We start from the raw sequence: 21,542 nt of genomic DNA, 5'->3' as shown, positions 1-21,542 counted from the left end.
ATTGTATCCAGCAAATGGCCATTTTTTTTGCTTGTGCTGGAAATCATGCCGCCCCCAGTGCCAAGTCTTCCAATGAGTCGTTAACACAGATTTAAATGCTTGGAACATTGAGACCCCGGTAAGTTGGTGATGCAGTGTGATTGACAACTAGTTCAAGGAGCAGGACTAGTTTGACCATTTGATGGCAAAACTTCAATTTTGCTGATTTTCCAAGGCTTTCAGATCAAGCCCAAATTTTACTAATTTTCCAAGGCTTTGCAGTGACCCGTGCTAGATTTTGCACAAACTCCATTGTTTGGCCTTCAAATTAGAATTTTTTTTTTTTTAAATATTTGAATGCTTAATTCTAAGATCTAGACAAATCCACTCTAAATCACGATTTTTCTGGAAATTTCATATTTATTCTAGATTCTAGATTTGAACTAACTCAAATTCTGCATTCTAAGTAGTTTTGACTTCGTGTAATTTTAGCTCAATTTGGGGCATGAATTGTGGTTTGGTTGCCAAGCAATATTTACTATGAATCGGATTGTAAGCCTTTGAGGCTAGGGTTTGTTGTTTGAGTAATAAAAATCCAGAGAAGTTTTATCTCTATGAAGTTATTTTCTTTCATTTCATACGCTTCCCTGCATCAGTTGGCAATACCACTTTGAGACTTTTAGCTAGTTACACTACTATTCCTTGTACTGTACTCTTAGTCCATCTAATGTTTTACCAATTGCATTACAAGACCTAAACCTAGCATCTTTTAAACATTGGATAGACCAAAACCCCCTTACCAAAAGTGTAACTTGCTATACAGAGCTTCCACAAGTCAGACCACTTAATATTCCACAGACTGCAAGAGCAAGTAGGCCCAAGTACAAACCATTATGTCTTGACAACATTTCTTATTCAACATATGGCAAATCAACAGTGTTTTGACATCGGTCACAATAGCATATTCATTTTTTGCATGTTATTACTCAAGCTTGGAGCTTGTAAGGCTCCAACACAGTATTGGTGTCACCAGTCTTTGCTGTGTAGTTTGCAAGAAAATCCTTGTATTGGAAGGCCCTGTATAGCGGAGGACTCCCTCCATTGATCAGCGCTTTAGCGGGTTCTACAATGCTGTCATGACAAGGGTTAAAGAAAGTGACGATTGTAGTCCGAGCATTGTTAGAATTTGTCACTGCTCGATGTTTGGCGTTTTTTAACTTCCCATTGCTGATAATCTACAACAAAATCAAAGACATATATACATACATGATTTTTAATGCCTACAACAAGGATAAGAGTTAATTTAAGAATTAAAAATGGGATTCGATAAAAATATGAGATATTCAGTCCTAAATGGTAGTACTCTTCTTTTCTTTTTTTCTTTTTCTTGTTTTATTTTGTTCTTTTGCCTTTTTACAAGTGTAAGTGCATGAGTTCTAGCATTACACACTAGTCGTGTAATTGTGAGTAAGAGACAAGAATAGACTCTATTTCCAAGATAGAGAATCCCATAAATTTTATGGAGTATGTACTGATATCTAGTTGGCTTTTGGGGCCACAATTGAATGCATTCCTCTGAAGGATGACAAGGGCGTCTGAGATTATCCCTCCAAAAGTGAACCTCTTCGTGGCCATAGTTGTAGCTGCTCGTGAAGAGCCTACGGAGATGACTGGGATCGTCAGAGTAGACACTGGCCTTGTCATCAGCTGGCATGTCGAAAAACTCCTTGAAGAGATCCATTGTTTCGTCCATTAAATTTTCTGAAACTCCATGGTTGATCAGCTTTTTGTAAAATGCAAAATATGGTTTACCATTTTGCGAGAGTCAGAATCAAGATGCACATATTGAACTAGCTATCATGCGAACCTGGAAGAATCCAAACTCTTGGCTAGCATTGAGAACTTTTTTGATTATAATGTTTCGATCACGAGCCTCTGCCATTGAAAGATCAATCACTGGAATGGTTTTGCATAGAGGAACAATTAGCTTCCCAGGTCTTATATCTGGTGGAAATATATAACCTTCAGGAATGGTTCGGATGCTAAACCAGCTTGAAACAAGCTTTTCCATGGTCTTGCAGTGATAACTCAATCAGGAAAAAGATGGGTTTTGAAGAAGTTGAGTGCAAAAATGGGTTCTGGAATTTCTTGCAAGCTTGCACTCTACCATGTCCAACCACAAGGTATGTTTACTAACTCTTGAAGATAAATATTAAAATTAAAAAATCAAAACAAATCAAATCAAAGGGAGTTTGACTTCGTGAAATTGTGAATTGCCACGTTGATGATAGATCATTTGATTGGCCCCCAATTGTAATTGAATAAAAAAATTATGATGGTTGAGAATAATAAGTCAAGAGTAGACCACACTTAAGGACAAGTCATCTTGATGTGAATGAAAGGAATTGGATGCTCTGCTGCGTCTTTTGGTGAGGTCCATTATAGATTTATTTTTATGATTTGAATCGTTCATTTTGTAAAGATTAATAAGTAAATCATTCATGTAAATTATTAAGTCGAGCAAATATCACATGTCTTTAAAAAATTGTCTATCTATCCTCAAATTATATCACTATTAATGTTTGATCAATTTAATTTTTTATTACTAGGTAAATCTTACAAGATAAACCGTTTAATTAATGAAAGTGAATTCAAACCCCTGACATGTTGCAACATAAACGAACTGCCCTGGTTGAAATCAATCTGATGGAAGGCCATGGCTTGCTGACCAAATGTATGTAACTGAAAAATGAGAAGAAAATTATTATTTGATCCAAAAAAAAATTACCTATTAAAAAAATGAGTATATATAAACAATACTCTTTTCCATTTATTTCTCCCTTGATGAATTCAAGATTCAGCCACAACCAAATTCTTCCAAGGAAAAGCATAAAAGTTTGAACAATATCCTCTCTTGCATAACTGAACAAAAAAATCAGGTCCAGAAAATTGATTTATAAACTAAACAAAATCATATAAAAATTTCATTTAGTATAACTGACATTTTCGCAATTATGAATAAAAAAATTATTATTTTGAATTAAAATGAAAATACCACATAAACAAAGTTCAAAAGACCAATCCTTCAGTCATAAATAATATACATGAATTGATAAAATTTTCAAGTATGTTAGTAGTGTCTATTTTTTTAAAAAAATTATTTATTTATATACATTTTGTGTCTAGTTCTACAATTAATTTTTGTGATGGGGCACTTACCTATCTGTCTCAAACAGGAAGGATTGAGTCAGCTCAAGCTCTGTCTGTGTCCAAAGATTATTGACTGGTCCAAAAGCACTACGTGATCATATTTTAGACCAATCACGAATTTTCATATCTCCTCATATGCTCTAATCATCCAACACAAAATCATAAGTCTCACTTCTTTCACCAATCACAATATATATGAAGCGCCGCGTGATACTGTTTCTACACCAACCAATAACTTCTCATCTATCTCAGCTTGCACATGTGTTCGTTTCCCCATTCATATGCTAGTCCACTTTCTTTTCTTTTCTCTTCTTTTTTAATCTTGGTAGATCTTTGACTTGACTTCTTAACAGTTCATCCACTCTCTCTCTCTCTCTCTCTCTCTCTCGCCAATTTCTATTTGAATATTTCCTGTATATGATTCAGTTGTAATGTTTGATTTCTACTCAAGATCTTATGAATCCTATCTACAACGATGAATCCTAATCTCTCACTCCAATCAAGAACCACCAAAGCTCAACCTATCAACAACCTAACTTCCCTATGTTAGCCATTGCAGTACTCTGCATCATGGCCGCGGCTTTTTTACTAGTAAGCTACTACATCTTCCTCACCAAATGCTGCTTCAACTGGCAACAACTCGACCCCCTCCCACGCTTCTCTCTCTCCCGACCACAACGACACGAAGACCCATTAACAGCTTACTCTCCCTCCCTGCAGAGCCACGGACTCGACGAATTGTTGATTCGTGAAATCCCAACTTTCCAATACAAAAGTGGTGAAGAGAGAAGTATATATGAGTGTGTGGTTTGCTTGAATGAGTTTCAAGAACAAGATATGCTGAGAGTGTTGCCTAACTGTGGTCATGGGTTTCACTTGGATTGCATTGACATATGGCTACAGACCAATGCCAATTGCCCTCTCTGCAGATCAAGCATTTCGGGCACCACAAGGTATCCGATTGAACGGGTTGTTGCGCCAACCTCTTCACCTCAGGATCCACTGCCATTTGTGGATACCCATTTGGGTGGTAATGAAGATTTTGTGGTTATTGAATTGTCTGGAGCTGATAGAACAGAAATAAATGACTTGAGGCAACAGAGGAGTCGACATTCGCCAAGAAAGTTTGAGAAGAAGATTGGGAAGGCGAAGCCAAGAAAGTTTCAACATGTTTCAATCATGGGTGATGAGTGCATTGATGTAAGAAGAGAGGAAGAGGATGAGTTCTCTGTCCAACCCATCAGGAGATCTTTCTCAATGGATTCGGCGAGTGATCCAAACGTTTACTTGGCAGTTCAAGAGATTATACGACAGAATCAGTGTTGCAATGAGGTTAGACAGAGTGAAGAGTCTAGCAGCAGAGTCCGAAGACAGTTCTTTCCCTTCGGACATGGACGGGGATCTAGAAGTGCAGTTCTTCCTATTGAGTTTCAGCAGTAAATCACAAAATTCATGCTCATTTGTTAAATTTCTTTCTGTATTGATCATCTTTGATTTTGTGATTCTGATAGTGAAACTCTTACATGTGAATTGATTTTAGTTTTTCATGAAAAAGATTAGATGAGTGTTGATAGATTTTGGGATGATATTTACACATAGAAGAGTTTTGTCTATTGCTGAAATGTGATAATTGCCTAAACCATGAAATGTGATAATTGCCTAAACCATGAATGGATAGAACTCTAATTATTCTGTTTTGAAAATTATGTTTTTACCCATTCTGCTTTAATCTAGAATGCCCTAGAGAGAAAAAATGATATTACACGTGATGGAAGCACCAGCATAGTGCACCCGTTACATACAACATTCTGCTTTTATCTAGAACGTCTCGGGGGAGAGAAGAAGATATTATATGTAAATGGTGGTGCTACATGTATCAATTAATATACTAATTAGTATACCAATACTAGTTATGACATTATTATTGACCCCACTCGTTTACAAATTACAAATACCAAAAACCTATTAAATTATGCCACATCATCAATTAGTACACTAGTTAATATACTAATTGATGTATATAGCTTTATTCATATGTAAAAGGTGCACTTAAAACTTTCTCATTGGAAAGAGAAGCAATCAATGAAGGCCGAGCTCGAGGGGGCCCTTCTTTTTTGAAACTGAGTGAAAACATTAGAGAGCTCTCCTTTGGGAATGATCACCACAAACCTGGTGTGCAAAGCAATTTTGTTGATGTTGATGTTTGTGAAGAACACGAGGAATGATTCTCTGGTTAAGTCTGAAGATGGCCTCAAGTCTTCAGTATTCCCAGGCTGGCCATCTTTGACCTCTGGATTTCTAAAATCTGGATTAATATGAAATCATAAAAAGGAAATGGTAAATGTTGGCTTTGTGTATAAAAATTGTATAAAAATATGTAAAAATGTAAAGAAATATGTGAAATATACATTGAAATTCGATTTTTTAACATTATTTGATTCTTAAGCAATCGTTAGCAGGACCAACATAAAATGATCTCTTGCTTGAATTTTTGGAGATCTAGAACAATCCGCCTCGAACACATGCTTACACTTCACTTTCTTAAAACACTTTCCCACTGGCCAAGAAATGGGTAAGAAAAATATTATAGTAACAGCTATATCAGAACACCTAATTTTCCTCTAATAACATTAACAGATTAACATAAATTTTCTTTAGGTAATGACACAGAATATTATTCATTGACAAGTCAAAGAGTAAACAAATGACAATACACAAGCTCTATAATAAATACACATTATATAATAGAACCCTAAGTTTTAACCAGAAAGATACATCATCATAAGCATCATCAAGGAATTAAATCATTATAAATGAAACAGCATTGATTTGGGAACAAAAAAAAACAAAAACAACCCGACTCCCAACTCCTGACGAGACCAGTAATAACAGAGACAGTCTCTTCCCTCTTGGCATTATTCTAATTGGGATGCCACATGCTTGAAATACAACCCAATTATTTACAAACATAGCAAAGACAATCAGCGAAAATGTAGCTCAAACACACCATTCAGGATCACTTCTTACATGTGTGATCTAATGGCATGTGGACTCCTCTGGGCAATGTAAGATTCATCAGATAAATTATGCAACCCTTAAAAAAATAAAGCCAATGGGACAGAACATCAATTTAGAAACACTAACCAAGCCATCAATCAGGCTGATTCTAATCTACGAAAGGCTTAGCTACGAAAAGAAAATAAAAATAAAAATGAGCAAGAAGTTAAAAAAAACAAGGAAACTGTGGAGAAGTGGTTTGGAAATACTCTTCTGATCCTGGAGACTTTCGTGATCCTCTGCTAGTCACCTGAAAATGAATAAACACTCCGGTCGGGGTTGCCAGAATTAGCACTCCGACGGGCTAGTCAGTCTCAACACTCAAGATTACTTGTATTCTAAGTTAAATATAATGGTTCTCACATACCTCTCTTTGGCTGATGTTATTCTATTTATATCTTTTCTTTCTTGGGTCTCGGGATTAGGTCCATTTTCAATTCGCTATTCGGCATATTTTGTAGCAAACCGCTCTTCACTCGGCCCCTTGCTTAACCGGCTATTTGGCCGAGTAGGGTTGGATTTGAGCGTGCGAGTCAACGCCGAATGCCACATATTTTGACTCTCCCAAGTCCGACTATCTGGAATCTCTACGATTCCGAATACTCGGCCCCCATAATTGCCCCCCAAGCACTCCACTATCGACAGTTGGCTGGAGTGTTTGGCTTCGAACTCGAAAAGTCAGAGCCGAAATTCGGCGGCTGACCGTATTCCAATGCAAATGTCTGAACACACGCTTTCCGGTTAACATTTCAACTTCCCGCCTCTTCGTACACTTGTATTTATTGTGATTTAAAATTTCGACGTCTTTTTAAATACACACACGCTTTTAGATGCTCGTCGTTGGACTGCCTTCCGAATTACCTCTGCAACTTCCTTTTCTTCTCTATCATCTTCGCCTCTTGTAAATTCTCTCCTTCTCTGCTTTGAATCTTTTTTCTTGCTTTGCTTTTAGCTTAGCATATTCCTATTAGCTGGGGGAAATGGCAAAACTTCGAGGATCGAATTTCTGGCTTCCGACGTCATTTCTCTATTCCTGATGACATCCGTCTGTCGCTTGTGACAAATGGCACCCTCGATATGGAGAGGGTTGATGAAACCACGATCGTCTTCCCTCTTCTATCAATCGCAGAGGGTGGAGTTTGTTTCCCCCTTCACCCACTCCTTAGGGCTGTGCTCTGCCATTGGGGCTTAATCCCTTCCCAACCCAATGTCAACTTCTTTAGAATCGTGATGGGGATTATCGCACTAAACCGTCGCCTTAGGCTTAACCTTGGCATTCCCGCTATTCGGCATTGTTACGCCTTGGCCAAGTCTTCTGGTCAACACGGGCGTTATTTCCTTAGGGCCAAGGACACCGACCATCAACTAGTGACTATGCTTTCCAACTCTGGGAAGTGAGTCGATGATGCTATGGTCGTCGTCCAAGGAAACTGGGAATTCGGCGAAGGCGAGGATCGCCTCGATTCTATTCCCAGATGGAGGGGCGAACCAGGTGGCCGTATAGCTTCTTTTATTTATTTATTTTTTATTATATTTATAAAGCTTCATTTTCGGGACCTCATGGTTTTGCTTGTGCAGGAAACGATTTGAAGAAAGTCCTGACCTCAACCGGTGATGCTGTTCTTTCGGAAATCAAGGTTGCGCTCAAATATTTCAGCCGACCGAGTCTTCAGAAATAGGGGAGGGCGGCCCACGTTCTGCTTCACTACGAGCCGACTTATACGACCTTTTCGGCGGTGGAAAACATCCCAATTCCGAAGGGTGAGAAGTTTCTCATCGCCCTTATCTTGATTGATTTCAAAATTTTGAGGCAAGTCAGTTTCGAGGGATCAGATTCGGAGCGACCGGAAGTAGCTGAGGCCGCCGAGTCAGACCAGTCCGAAGTCGAAGTCAACGAGGCTTTGAAGTTAGCATTTGAAGAAGCCGGTCTCAGTTCATTTGACCCTCCATCCACTTCGGGCCGAGAGGACCTTCCACTTGACGATATTTTTCACGATCTGGAGGACCTTCCCGGCGCGTACCCAGAAGATATGGCTGGGTTAAGCCTCACTAAACTTGCCAAGAAGGCGAATGCGGAAAGGATGGCCGCGCGGCGAAGAGCAGAGGCCATTCGGGCTGTCGAATCTCAGCCCTCCCTAACTGTTGGCGGATCTCAGCCCTCCCTGTCTGTTGGCGAATCTCAGCCCTTCTTGCCTATTATTGAGGAAATGGCAAAAAACCGAAGTGCCGAGGCGGAGCCGGTTTGGCAGGCCAGTATGGAGGCTGAGCAAAGGATAGAGAAGCGCCCTGTCGAGGTCGAGGCCGGCTCAGAAGAAGACCGCGCCAACAAACGACCTCATTTGGAGGAATCGGATGTGATTATACCTTTTTGTTATTCAACCGAAGATAAAAAAAACACGCTGATCCCCTCCGATGCTTCGGTAATCAAAGATCTAGAGGTCACACTCAGCATGAATACATCCGTTTCACTGTCTGCTGGCAAGGCTCGGACGGAGCTGGATCTGGTTGTAATAGCGTTGGTCGTGCAATCGGCTATCTTGGTATATATCTTAACTTCGTCTTTTCACTTTATGCAAATATTGTTTTGGTCTCAACTTCCTTTTTTACAGATCGTCGGAAGGATAGCTGAGATGGGCCATCACCATCATGATGCCGTCGAGCTGATTGGTCGTTTACAAACGGAGGTTGAAGGCCAAAGGAGTAGGGTCGAGTTCGAGGCTTTAAGGGCCAAGATGGAGGGCACCCTCGCCGAGGCCGAGATTGAGAGAGCCCGTAACGCTGAAGAATTGAGATCAGTCGCCGAGAAGAGAGATGCGAGCGACGACGCGCTTAAATTGGCCCAAGAGGCGATCTCTAAATTGGAGGCTGAGTTGGAAGAAATAAAGAAAGGGAAGGAAATAGCCGACCTGGAGGTTTCTAGGGCATTTGACGCCGGAAAAAATGTTATTTTCACTGAATACGTAGACGAAGTCTCCAAATTTAAAAATCGAGGATTCAAACACGGCTGGCTCAAAGCCCTTGTTGCTGCTGACGTGACAATGGCTACGCCAATTCCATACGAGCAAGTGGATGTTGAGCCGCTGGAGTCTGACTCCGAGGACTAATTTGGGCGACTCTTGTTTTTGTTTTAGGATTTTCATGTATTTTTACAGCTTTTTGTTTGGTAATTTTCAGCTCTTTACAACTTTTTGTTTAGTAGTTTTCATATGTAAAATGGCTACAACTTGTGCCCAATTTACTTAATGAAAATTCATTTTGTTCTTTGCTATTATTTGTGCTAAATTATGTTATTAATGAATGGTATTGTTTTGTTGCTATTTTGGATAAAACGTTCATGTATACTGGCCGACTAGATGACTAGGCAATTTTCACTTCAAAAAATGGTTGTGGCACATGTCGATCGACGTGGGGCCTAGATATTTGGCCGGTTAAATTAATAAATCTGCCCTTGCCCCAGCCAGTCCATGAACTCCAAGGCATTCATCTATAATTGCCGTTTAGATAATTAGGTTATTTTAACTCCAAAAAGCTGAAAATTAGTACATGGAGTGGCTGTGGCAAATATCGATCGGCATGGGGCCTAAATGCTTGGCCGGTTAGATTAATTAATCTGCCCTTGTCCCAGCCGGTGCATGAACTCCAAGGCAGTCATCTATAATTTCCATTTAGATAATTAGGCCATTTTAACTCCAAAAAGTTAAAAATTAGTACATGGAGTGGCTGTGGAAAATATCGATCGGCATGGGGCCTGGATGCTTGACCGGTTAGATTAATAAATCTGCACTTGCCCTAGCCGGTGCATGAACTCCAAGGAAGTCATCTATAATTTCCGTTTAGATAATTAGGCCATTTTAACTCCGAAAAGCCAAAAATTAGTACATGGAGTGGCTGTAGCAAATATCGATCAGCATTGGGCCTGAATGCTTGGCCGGTTAGATTAATAAATCTGCCCTTGCCCCAGCCAGTGCATGAACTCCAAGGTAGTCATCTATAATTGCCGTTTAGATAATTAGGCCATTTTAACTCCAAAAAGCCAAAAATTAGTACATGGAGTGGTTGTGGCAAATATTGATTGGCATGGGGCCTGGATGCTTGGCCGGTTAGATTAATAAATCTGCCCTTACCCCAGCCAGTGCATGAACTCCAAGGCAGTCATCTATAATTTCTGTTTAGATAATTAGGCCATTTTAACTCCAAAAAGCCAAAAATCAGTACATGGAGTGGCTGTGGCACATATCGATCGGCATCCGTCTTTTGGAGTTTAGCGTTAATGAAATCGCCTCGGGGTCACTGTAAGCATTAGAAATAAATGGGATGGACTCTTCGCGCCAGTAACTTCACTTACTGTGTTCAGACTCAATTTAAAACAATTTGTTGTGTGGGGTTAGATAAGTGCGAATGTCAAATAGAGTTTTCTTCAACAGTAGAGGAGAAGCGCAAACTTTGGCTGAGCTTGATACTGCGATGAATCGCAGCAGCGAACCCACCCGCGCGGGAGGTAGGGCATCCAAAGAACGGGAAAAACGTCAACCTCCAAGTCGTCAAAGCGGATCACCCCGAAAGGAGAAACAGCAACAAGGAAGTTCTCCGCGACCGCGACCTAGAAATGAGGTTGACGTGGCGCCGCGACCATTGAGTTTTGCAGTTTTTGTGGGGAATAAACCGATGACGGAGGCGGACTCCATTATCAAGGACCCAGGTGTGGTGGTCAAGTTTGCTCGACAGATTTTTCCACCGGAGGTCTAGCAGTCAATGGTCGGTCGACAGGATTTTGACGTATTTCGAGAGGGCATCTACGGAGCGGTGAAAGGGCTGTATACCGCCAATGAAGTCGGCATACACCTGCGCTCCGCGTGACATGAAATAGAGAAGAAGGAGGAAAGAATCCGCAGCTTGGAGGCTCACGCGGAGAAGGCCGAGCGTGAGCTCAGGGAGCTTAGGAAGGCTCAAACCACTGAGCCGCGTGTGGTGAGTCACGCCATCATTGACCGAAACACGGCAAGCATGTTCGCCGTAGAGAATGCGAGGACCGTGGGTTACGAACAAGGCTTCCATGCGGGCTGGAAGGTCGGCATCGACAAAACCAAAGAGAAACTTGCGGAGGAGGTCTGTCGATGCGAGAACCGGGGATTTAGGCACGGTTGGATCGATGCACTTCAGGCCGCAGAGACTCTTCGTGCAAAGGGTGTTGATTCGGCGTTGCTGCTATACCAGCGTGATCATTTTTCCTTTTCCACTTTTGAAGTTGAAAAGAGTGACGATGAGGGAGGCGCCGGATAAAAACACTCATTGTGCTGCTGAAAACGCAAATTGCATTAAAAACTATGTAATCATTAGCTGATTGAATAAAATATTTTGTTTTCAATGTTTGTTTCTTAATAATTTTTTGTTCGGCACACATATGTTTGCATGTTTTGTGCTTTATTGCATGAATGTTTGAATAAATGTTTTTTAGATGATTGGATAGACATTGACCGTCTGGAGTTCATTCCAAACGTATATATGTCTTAATGTGCAAATGGTTTTTGTTGGCTCGTCGTAATGGATCGCCCTTTATTAAATATTTATTCAGCATACGTGTTACACACGGCCCTGACTCCGAATCCGGGGACTTTAATAGGCATTAAATATTAAATCTTAGATAGACTTGAATAGACTTTAAATATTTATTTGGCCCAAAGGCGTTATGCACCGACTAGGTTCCGAATCTGTGAAGGGCATTCCGAAGCCGGAGAATTTATCGGCTCAAAGACGTGATGCGCCGATGGGGCTCCGAATCTGGAGACTATTTGGCCAATCGTGATATCCACGAAGGGGGCTCTGCATCCGGAGACTTTTTGACCAATCGTGATATTCACGAAGGGCGCTTCAAATCCGGAGACTTTTCGGCCCAAAGACGTCATGCGCGGATAGGGCTCTGAATCCAGAGACTGGCCAATCGTGATATCCCCGAGGGGCGCTCCGAATCCGAAGACTTTATCGGCCCAAAGACATCATTCACCGATGGGGCTCCGAATCCGGAGATTGGCCAATCGTGATATCCCCAAAGGGCGCTCCGAATCTGGAGCCTGTTCGGCCCAAAGACGTCATATGCCGATGGGGCTCCGAATTTGGAGACTGGCCAATCGTGATATCCACGAAGGGCGCTTCGAATCCGGAAGCTTTTTCGGCCCAAAGACGTCATTCGCCGATGGGGCTCCGAATCCGAAGACTTTTTGGCCAATCGTGATATCCACGAAGAACGCTCCGAATCCGGAGGCTTTATCAGCCCAAAGATGTCATGCGCCGATGGGGCTCTGATTCCGGAGACTTTTTGGCCAATCGTGATATCCACGAAGGGCGCTCCGAATTCGGAGGCTTTTTCGACCCAAAGACGTTATTCGACGATGGGGCTCCGAATCCGGAGACTTTTTGGCCAATCGTGATATCCACGAAGGGCGCTCCGAATCCGGAGGCTTTATCGGCCCAAAGACGTCATTCGCCGATGGGGCTCCGAATCCGGAGGCTTTATCGATCCAAAGACGTCATTCGCCGATGGGGCTCTAAATCCGGAGACTTTTTGGCCAATCGTGATAATCACGAATAGCGCTCCAAATCTGAAGGTTTTATCGGCCCAAAGACGTCATGCGCCGATGGGGCTCCGATTCTAGAGACTTTTTAGCCAATCATGATATCCACGAAGGGCGCTCCGAATCTAGAGGCTTTATTCAGAACACTTTTGAATTGGTTTGCACAATGAGTAAACAGGGATCTTTCAATCTTTGCATTACAAAAGTGGAAAATGTACATGGTGAGCCATTCGGAACCAATATCATTCCAAGGCCATGACAGACTCCTTCCAGACATGTCTTTGAGCCGATATGCCCCCACTCCTGCGATCGAATCAATCTAATAGGGGCCATCCCAGTCTGGACCCAATTCTATCCGTCGATTTCTTGGCAGCTGGAAGTACCTTCTTTAGGACCAACTCTCCTGGTATGTAACGGCGCAGCTGAACACGTTGATTATACGAATTAGCAAGTTGATGATACCGCGCCATGGATGCAAAGGCACGGTCTCTGCGTTCTTCAATCAAAATCAAATCCAGGGCCAACATCATGTCGTTTTGGCCCATATCAAAAACTTTCGATTTTAAGGTCGGGAGGCCGATCTCCAGGGGTATGATTTCCTGGGTTCCAAAGCATAGAGCAAACGGTGTTTCCCCAGTAGATCGTCTCGGCGTAGTTCGATGAGCCCACAACACACTCGGCAATTCTTCGACCCATTTCCCTTTAACTTTCTCCAGCCTTTTCTTGATGCCATCTAAGATGGTTTTGTTAGAGGCTTCAGCTTGACCGTTGCTTTGAGGATAAGCCGGTGTGAAAAAATAAGGCCGAATACCATATTTGCTGCACAATTCTCGATAGACGCCACAATCGAACTAGGTGCCATTGTCTGAGATAAGTGCTCTTAGAGTGCCGAATCCCGTTATGATGTTTCTCTAAACAAAATGCTTCACGTCAGAATCTCAGATGTGCGTTAGTGCCTCCGCTTCTACCCATTTTGTAAAATAATCTGTTACGACAATAAAAAATCGCTTGTTACCCGGGGCACGAAGCAATGGTCCGACGATGTCAAGCCCCTATTGAGCGAACGGCCAAGGGATGGTTATGGAGCTTAGGTCTTCTGCAGGCAGATGGGTCAAAAGAGAGAACTTCTGGCACTGTTCGCACTTTTTCACATAACATTCGGCATCAACTCTCATTGTCGGCCAGTAATACCCTTGTGTTACAGCTCGATGGGCGAAAGAACGGCCGCCAGAATGGGTGCCACAACTGCCCTTATGTATTTCAGTCAAAAGCTCTTCAACTTTGTCCAGGCGTACACATTCCAAGTATGGACCAGAAAGGGATTTTTTATAAAGCTTTCCTTGCGGATCCAAGAAATATCGCAGGGCTTTGTTTCGCAGCTTGTGCGCTTTTTTTTTGTCCGCTGGGAGCTGTTCAGAAGACAGGGATGCAGTAATGGGATCCATCCAACTCGGTCCAGCTTCTATAACATTGACCTGGACTTCCTCCGAAGGGCCAATGCTCGGCTCCGGGATAAAACCTACTTCGATGGTCAGTTTAATCTCTGAGTTAATGGCGGAGGCTAGGCAAGCAAGGGCATCTGCATGTGTGTTCTGATCACGTGTTATCTGGTTCAATTCATGATGGTCAAATTTTGCCAGCAAGGAGTTTGCCGTTTTCATGTAAGCCGGCATACGGTCGTTTCTTGTCGCGTACTCCCCCTTTAGCTGATTGATCACTAGTTTTGAATCGTAAAATACAAGCAAACGCCGAGCACCCAGAAGATGTGCATTCCGCAAACTGGCTAGAAGGGTTTCATATTCAGCTTCGTTATTTGACGCTTCGAAGCCGAGCTTAACGATTTGCTCAATTATTGCGTCGTCAAGAGACATGATTACAACTCTGGCTCCGCTGCCCTGCTGATTGGATGATCCGTCATAGTACAACTGCCAAATGTCCCTAACATAAATTCTCCAGTTCGGCTCCGGTCGAATCTCGTCAGACTTGAAGTCGACTAGACCCCCAGTGAATTCGACAACAAAGTCGGCAAGCACTTGTCTCTTGATTGAGGTTCTAGGTAGAAACTGAATTTCGTACTGGCCGAGTTCAAGAGCCCACTTTGAAACACGTCCTGATGCTTCTGCACTTCGTTGTACTGATCAGAGGGGATAATCTGTTAACACCCTAATGCTGTGTCCCTGGAAGTAATGCATCAGTTTTCTTGCCGCCATAACTAAGGCTATGATGAGTTTTTCCAGCGGAAGGTAGCGTGTTTCGGCGTCAACCATTGCCTTGCTCACATAATACACTGGTCGCTGCTCCCCAAGCTCTTCCTTTATTAGTACGGCGCTGACAGCCCTGTCGGAAACTGCCAGATATAAAATGAGCGGGTCACCAGCAGCAAGTGTTGTCAAGATTGGTACTGAGCGGAGGTAGGTCTTGAGGCCGTTGAAAGCGGCTTCGCATTCGGTGGACCATTCAAAAGCCTTGCCTTGCTGTAGTGCATGAAAGAATTGCCGGCAGTGATCTGTGGACCGACTGATGAACCTGTTGAGTACGACGGCCATCCCCATTAACTTTTGAACTTGCTTGACCAATTGAGGGGAGCCGAGTTCTAGGATTGCTGCGATTTGCCTTGGGTTGGCTTCGATTCCTCGATGGTTGACAATGTATCCCAAGAATTTGCTAGAGCTGATTCCAAACGCACATTTGGAAGCGTTCAGCTTCATTCCATATTTGTGTAAAATGTCGAATGTCTCTTTCAGATCGGCTATATGATTTTGTTCTTCCTTGGACTTGACCACCATATCATCAATGTACACTTCCATAGTGTGGCCGAGTTGCTCCTTGAACATGGCGGTGACCAGTCTTTGGTAGGTTGCCCCTGCATTTTTCAGCCCAAAAAGCATAACCTTGTAGCAGTAGGTTCCCCTTGGGGTGAGGAATGTAGTTTTGTCCTGGTCGTTTGGATACATGGCGATTTGATGGTAGCCTCTATAAGCATCGAGGAAGCTCATGTGTTGATAGCGTGCCGTCGCATCTACAAGTTGGTCAATTCTGGGTAGGGGAAAATAATCCTTGGGGCAGGCTTTATTCAGGTCCGTGAAATCGACGCACACTCGCCAAGTCCCGTTTTTCTTCTTCACCACCACTGTATTAGAAAGCCATCTCGAGTAGGTCACTTCCCTGATTGCCCCGGCGTCAAGCAGCCTGTCAACCTCCTCAACGACGGCAGCAGTGTGCTCTGCAACTGACCGCCGACTTTTCTGAATGATCGGCTTGCACTTAGGATCAACATTCAAACGGTGTTGTGAGATGGACAGATTTATACTCGGCATCTCATATGGAGTCTACGCAAAGACGTCAAGGTTACTGAGTAGGAAAGAGATTAGCTGCTGTATGTCGGCCTGATTCAGGGATGCGCCAACCATGAAGAATTTGTCTGGGCTGCCATCGATTTCAACTCGGTCTAAGCCTTCCGTGGCCTTTTCATTTGGGAGCCGCCCAACATCGTTGAGGCTCTCTCGATCTGGCACCTCAATAGAATTCACCTGCAGCTCCTTCGGTGTTTTTTCAGCAAGGAGATAACATGCTTGTGGCGATTTCTGGGATCCACGGATTTGCTCAATACTACGTTCTGTCGGGAAGCGTAGCAGCTGATGATAGGTGCTTGGCACGGCCTGCATTGTATGCAACCAAGATTGCCCCATGATGAGATTATACGGCGATGGCAGCTTGACGACCAAGAATTCTACATCCACTGTTTGGGAGCCTGCTCGAACGGGTAGTGTGATCTTTCCCAACGGGTACTCTGGATTGGTGTTAAAGCCGAATAGTGGATACGGGGCCGGGGAGAGATCCGATTCGGAGAAGTCGAGTTTGGTAAATGTCTTATAGTACATAACCTCCGATGTGCTCCCCGGATCAATGAGTACGCGCTCAACTGTGAACCGGTTTACGCGTAACTCAATTACCAAGGGATCAATATGGGGCAGTGTTACTCCAGCCAAATCTGAATCATCAAAAGTAATGCCCGCGGCTTCATGGGGTCGTTTAGCCGAAGTGAGTTGGTTTTGAAGGTCGGAGTTCAACTGAATCATATGTACCGCTGATGACATTGGCAGGCTTTATATCATGTGGATCATGCCGAGTGGAGGTGAATCCTGTCTTAAGGCTATTGCTTTGGTCGGGTTGCCTTTTCGGACGTGCTGTTGCAGCCGGCCATCTTGTATCAATTCCTCCAAGTGATCCTTCAGCACATAACAACTCTCAGTATCATGGCCATGGTCCTTGTGATGCTCACACCGTCTATCCCGTCTTCTTGTGTCGGGAAGTCCCACCATTTTCGACGGCCATTTGAAGAACGGAAGGTGTTGGATTGTGAACATAACCACACTGATCGGCTCTATCAACTCCGTATATTTCTTGTCAACGCGCCTCGTGCGCCTGCTGTCAACTTGTAGTTGTTCATTTTCTTGGTGGGAGCATTGGTCGCTTGATCGGCGGGAATTCCCTCTCTTGTCTCGTTTCGCCCGATGACGTGGTTCAGGGCTCTGAGGTGCTACGGAATTTAACGGCTAAGCAATTTCAGCAGGAGCCGTCTTGTTGGTCACATTGCCAGCTTTAACCCTCAAGGCATCATCTTCCACTTTACAGTATTCTTCAACTTTCTTCATCAACGACCAAACTGTTTTGGGGGGTTGTCTGGTCAAAGAGCTGCAGAGGGCACTGTCGGGATGCAGCCCCATCTTGAAGGCGGTGATGGCCATGGAGTCATTACAAGCATCATCTACCAGATTGAAACATTCCCAATACCGCATCGAGTAGGCACGAAGGGTTTTCCCCGGTTGAATCTGCATTGTCTAGAGGGAATCAGCTTGCTTCGGCTAGACTTCATTAGTGATAAACCTTGCTCTGAAGGATTTTTGAGTTGGTGGAAACTTTTAATCGAAGCCGACTCCAGTTTGTAATACCACCTGACAGCTAGTGGTCCCAAACTACTCGGAAATATTCTGCACATCAAAGCCTCATCATCTGCATGCAGTGTCATGGCTTGCTTGTAATGGCAGATGTGATCGGTGGGGTCTGATTTTCCGTCGTACAGGGTGAATGACGGTGCTTTGAATTTCTTGGGTAGCACTGCCTTTGCAATCCGTCGTACAAAAGGATCGTGTTGATCTTCATCCGAACTGTTTTTTCTTCGCTTATGCCTTATACGGGGACTCTCTTTAGAAGAACTGGAAGTTTCAGATCGTCCCTTCTTCTTGGGCTCCGGGTATAATGAGTCAGAGTCGCTATCAGTGTCTTGATGACGTGCTCGAGATCGTTGACCACCTGCCCTCGCAGGTCTTTCCGGGCCTTGGTGTACAGCTTGTTGGGACTTTGCCACCTCCAAGGCCAAATCCTGACGGAGACGTTCGTTTTCTGCGATCATGTTCTCCAACCTTTGTTCGTTTTGCTTTACTTGTTCCATGATCGCTTGCATTGCTTCATGCTCTAGAGTTGAGGGTGAGGCGAAGTTCAAAGCGCGTCTTGCGGGGATAGTCTCCGGTCCAAGCATGTTTGTTGGAGTGAGGTCATCTCTCTGCGTGGTTTCATCAGTGACTATCGGAGGGTCTTCCGTTACGCCCGCCATGGATGTGTTTGAGTATTCCCACAGACGGTGCCAATTGTGGAGAAGTGGTTTGGAAATACTCTTCTGATCCTGGGGGACTCTCGTGATCCTCTGCTAGTCACCTGAAAAGGAATAAACACTTCAGTCGGGGGTGCCGGAATTAGCACTCCGACGGTCTAGTCAGTCTCAACACTCAGGATTACTTGTATTCTAAGTTAAATATAATGGTTCTCACATACCTCTTTCTGGCTGATGTTCTTCTATTTATATCTTTTCTTTCTTAGGCCTCGGGATTAGGTTCATTTTCGATTCGCTATTTAGCATATTTTGTAGCAAACTGCTCTTCACTCGACGCCTTGCTTAACCGACTATTTGGCCGAGTAAGGTTGGATTCAAGTGTGCGAGCCGACGCCGAATGCCACATATTTCGACTTTCCCAAGTCCGACTATTCGGAATCTCTACGATTCCGAATATTCGACCCCCACAGAAACTAAAAAGATATAATGTGGTGCAAAATTTGTGTCTTTTTCCCCAAGACAGATTTACAGAAATAATAATACCCAATTGTCTCAAGTAGAAAGCTCACCAGAAAGAATTGCACTTGATTTTGCAGCAGTTTGATATAATAATATACTGGCCCTGTTGTTAAAGCTTGTTTTAAGTTTAAAACTGATACGGAACTAAAAACATCTCCCTCCCAACTTCTAAATAATAAGTCGTTTTCGATATAATTAAGTTATTTCTATCTAATAAATTATAAGTAAATGTTGTACTGAATAGTAAGCTTGTTTGGTAAAGTTTATAAGCTGCTTATTTCAGTTTTTAACTTAATTTAAGCTAAAATATTGTGTTTGGTGCAGCTTAAGTTAACCTGCTTATATCTTAAATCAAATTATTTCTCAACTTATCTCAAAAGCTGGTCAGGGGGTGTTTAAATTTTTAACTTAAGCGCACAGCTGGTGTGAGGGGCTAAAATTACTTAAATGCCCTCGTCAATACCCAAATATTAATATTAATTTAAAAAATAAAAAATTGTATATTTCTGGAAAAAAAAAAATCTATATTAATTGAAAAATAAATATTAATTGGTATTAATTATTAATAAATTCATATTGTATATTTTTATATTAATTAAAAAATAAAAAATTGCATATTTCTGAAGAAAAAGAAAAAAATCAATATTAATTGGTATTAATTATTAATAAATTAATATTGTATACTTTTGTAATGAATTAATTATTAATTGATGCTAATTAATAACAATTGTTGATTATTAATATTAATTGATACTAATAAAAATTAAATATTAATATTAATTTATACTAATTAATAATTTTAGTATTAATTGAGACTATTAAACCATTAATTGATACTAATTAATAATTTTAGTATTAATTGATACTAATTAAGCAATTAATTGATACTAATTAATTTATAATGAAAAATAATTGTGACAATAATACTTTCATTACATTTTTAGTAAATGTATCAATTTTTATATTAATTGATACTAATTAATACTAATTATATTAACTTTTATTAATGAAATATTTTTTTTTTAAATTAAAACTGAAAAAAATGACAAAATAATCATTTTTATATCATATAAGGGCAGAAAGGACAATTATACAGTAAAAAATTATTTTATAGCTTATTAACTAAACACTACTTTACTACTTAAATCTAATCCCAAAATTAACAGCTTATGTTCACAGTTATAAGTCATAATTTATTAAGGTATAATATGTAATCACTCAGTTCTATTAAACAGGATATAGCACATACTTTTAAATTAAAATAAGTTATAATCAAAGCTGCAACAAACAGCCCCTCACTAAATTGCGCTTGTTCGCTTCTCACTCACAGAAACAGCAGAAAAAGTAAGCTGGTGTTTGAGGGTTGAAAGGTGAAAAGTGCTTGGCCATTGTCATTTTAGAAGGATCCACATAGCACTTTGTGTAACCTCCACTGAATTATGTCCCTCTTGTATATCTTCACGCTTTTAAACAAAATGGCAATGCCTCGTTAAAATTCAAAACCGCAACATACGCCTCTGCCAAATCACGATTAGCATTACCAAGTTCCCTACGATCTTTCTCCCAAGTCATTTCTTTTATCTCCAAACATTTCCTAAGATTACCAGAGCCTCCTCTCTCCTTCAATCTAAAACAAGCGGAACCCAACAATAACAACGTCATGGGAAGAGGTAAAGAAAAGTTATCATCATCTCAATTAGCAAAAGAGTCTTTTCAGGGTCCTCACTGTCTTGGTCAAGTTGAGGCCTTTCAGCCAAGCCAATGCTCTCTCTCTCTCTCTCTCTCTCTCTCTCTCTCTCTCTCTCTCTCTCTCATCAAAACTAGCCTCCATGTCTCTAAATGCTTTGATCATGTCTCCGGAAGTCTTTGCAGACTCAAAATCTTCCTCTAGTTGTGATTTCTCTTTAATCTTTATGTGTCTTGAGGACATTTGAGGAAATAGTGGTTTTGAGATTACGAGATGGGTGTGTCAGAAATTGATGGGTTTTTGATCTTTGGTAAGAGCGAAGCATTGGTTTTGCCACGGGTTTTGGTTCTGTTAATTGGTGGCAGTGGGTAGGGAGGAGATAGAAAGAGAGTTGGGGGTGTGTGGGCGAGAGGTGAGAGAGAAGTTTGGACGAAGCCCTTCTCATGGCGGATCAGTGGTGTCCGGCTTTCTAGGGTTTCACAATGTCGGTGGTTAAACCCTTGGAAAAACGCTTCTCTCTGCCCGTTGCGGTGTGGTGTGGGAAGTAATTTTATTAGAGTACTCCCACTCACTTTATTTTACCTAAATTTTTTATTTTAACTCTTCATTTAAACTAGCAACAAATTTTATACATTCTACATTTTTCGTGAAATGTCACATTTGCACTTAGAGTTGACATAGTTGTCAATGCAGCATTTGTGATAACCTTTTTTTAACATGTATTTAAAAAATGGCAAATTATCTATATCTCTCTTAAGATTTAATAAAATTACAGATTTTTTTTTTAAATTTTAAAAATTACATCTCGTCCCATTGTAATTAACGCCGTTAATAGATATTATAAATTGATTAAAATGTCCTTTTGACAAATAAGGACAAATTACCTACAGTCCTTTGAAGTTTAGCTAAA

General features: G+C 41.7%; 1 protein-coding gene and 1 pseudogene across 1 annotated transcript; one reads left to right on the top strand and one right to left on the bottom strand.

Annotated features, from left to right (window-relative positions):
- Positions 1–853: 853 nt before the first annotated feature.
- LOC114277347 (hyoscyamine 6-dioxygenase) lies at positions 854–2,143 on the bottom strand. Its single transcript, XM_082904796.1, has 3 exons — positions 1,847–2,143; positions 1,292–1,762; positions 854–1,214 (listed from the first exon to the last, which is right to left on the bottom strand). The coding sequence occupies exons 1-3, from the start codon at positions 2,048–2,050 to the stop codon at positions 966–968; spliced, it is 924 nt and encodes a 307-aa protein (XP_082760922.1). The 5' UTR covers positions 2,051–2,143; the 3' UTR covers positions 854–965.
- A 1,413-nt stretch (positions 2,144–3,556) lies between these two features.
- LOC114277348 (RING-H2 finger protein ATL16 pseudogene) lies at positions 3,557–4,730 on the top strand (annotated as a pseudogene).
- Positions 4,731–21,542: the final 16,812 nt, after the last annotated feature.

Source organism: Camellia sinensis, chromosome 14, assembly GCF_055761805.1.
Source record: "Camellia sinensis isolate YWXY chromosome 14, ASM5576180v1, whole genome shotgun sequence".
In the NCBI taxonomy this organism is placed as follows: Eukaryota; Viridiplantae; Streptophyta; class Magnoliopsida; order Ericales; family Theaceae; genus Camellia; species Camellia sinensis.
This window is presented reverse-complemented; position numbering and strand designations above follow the sequence as displayed.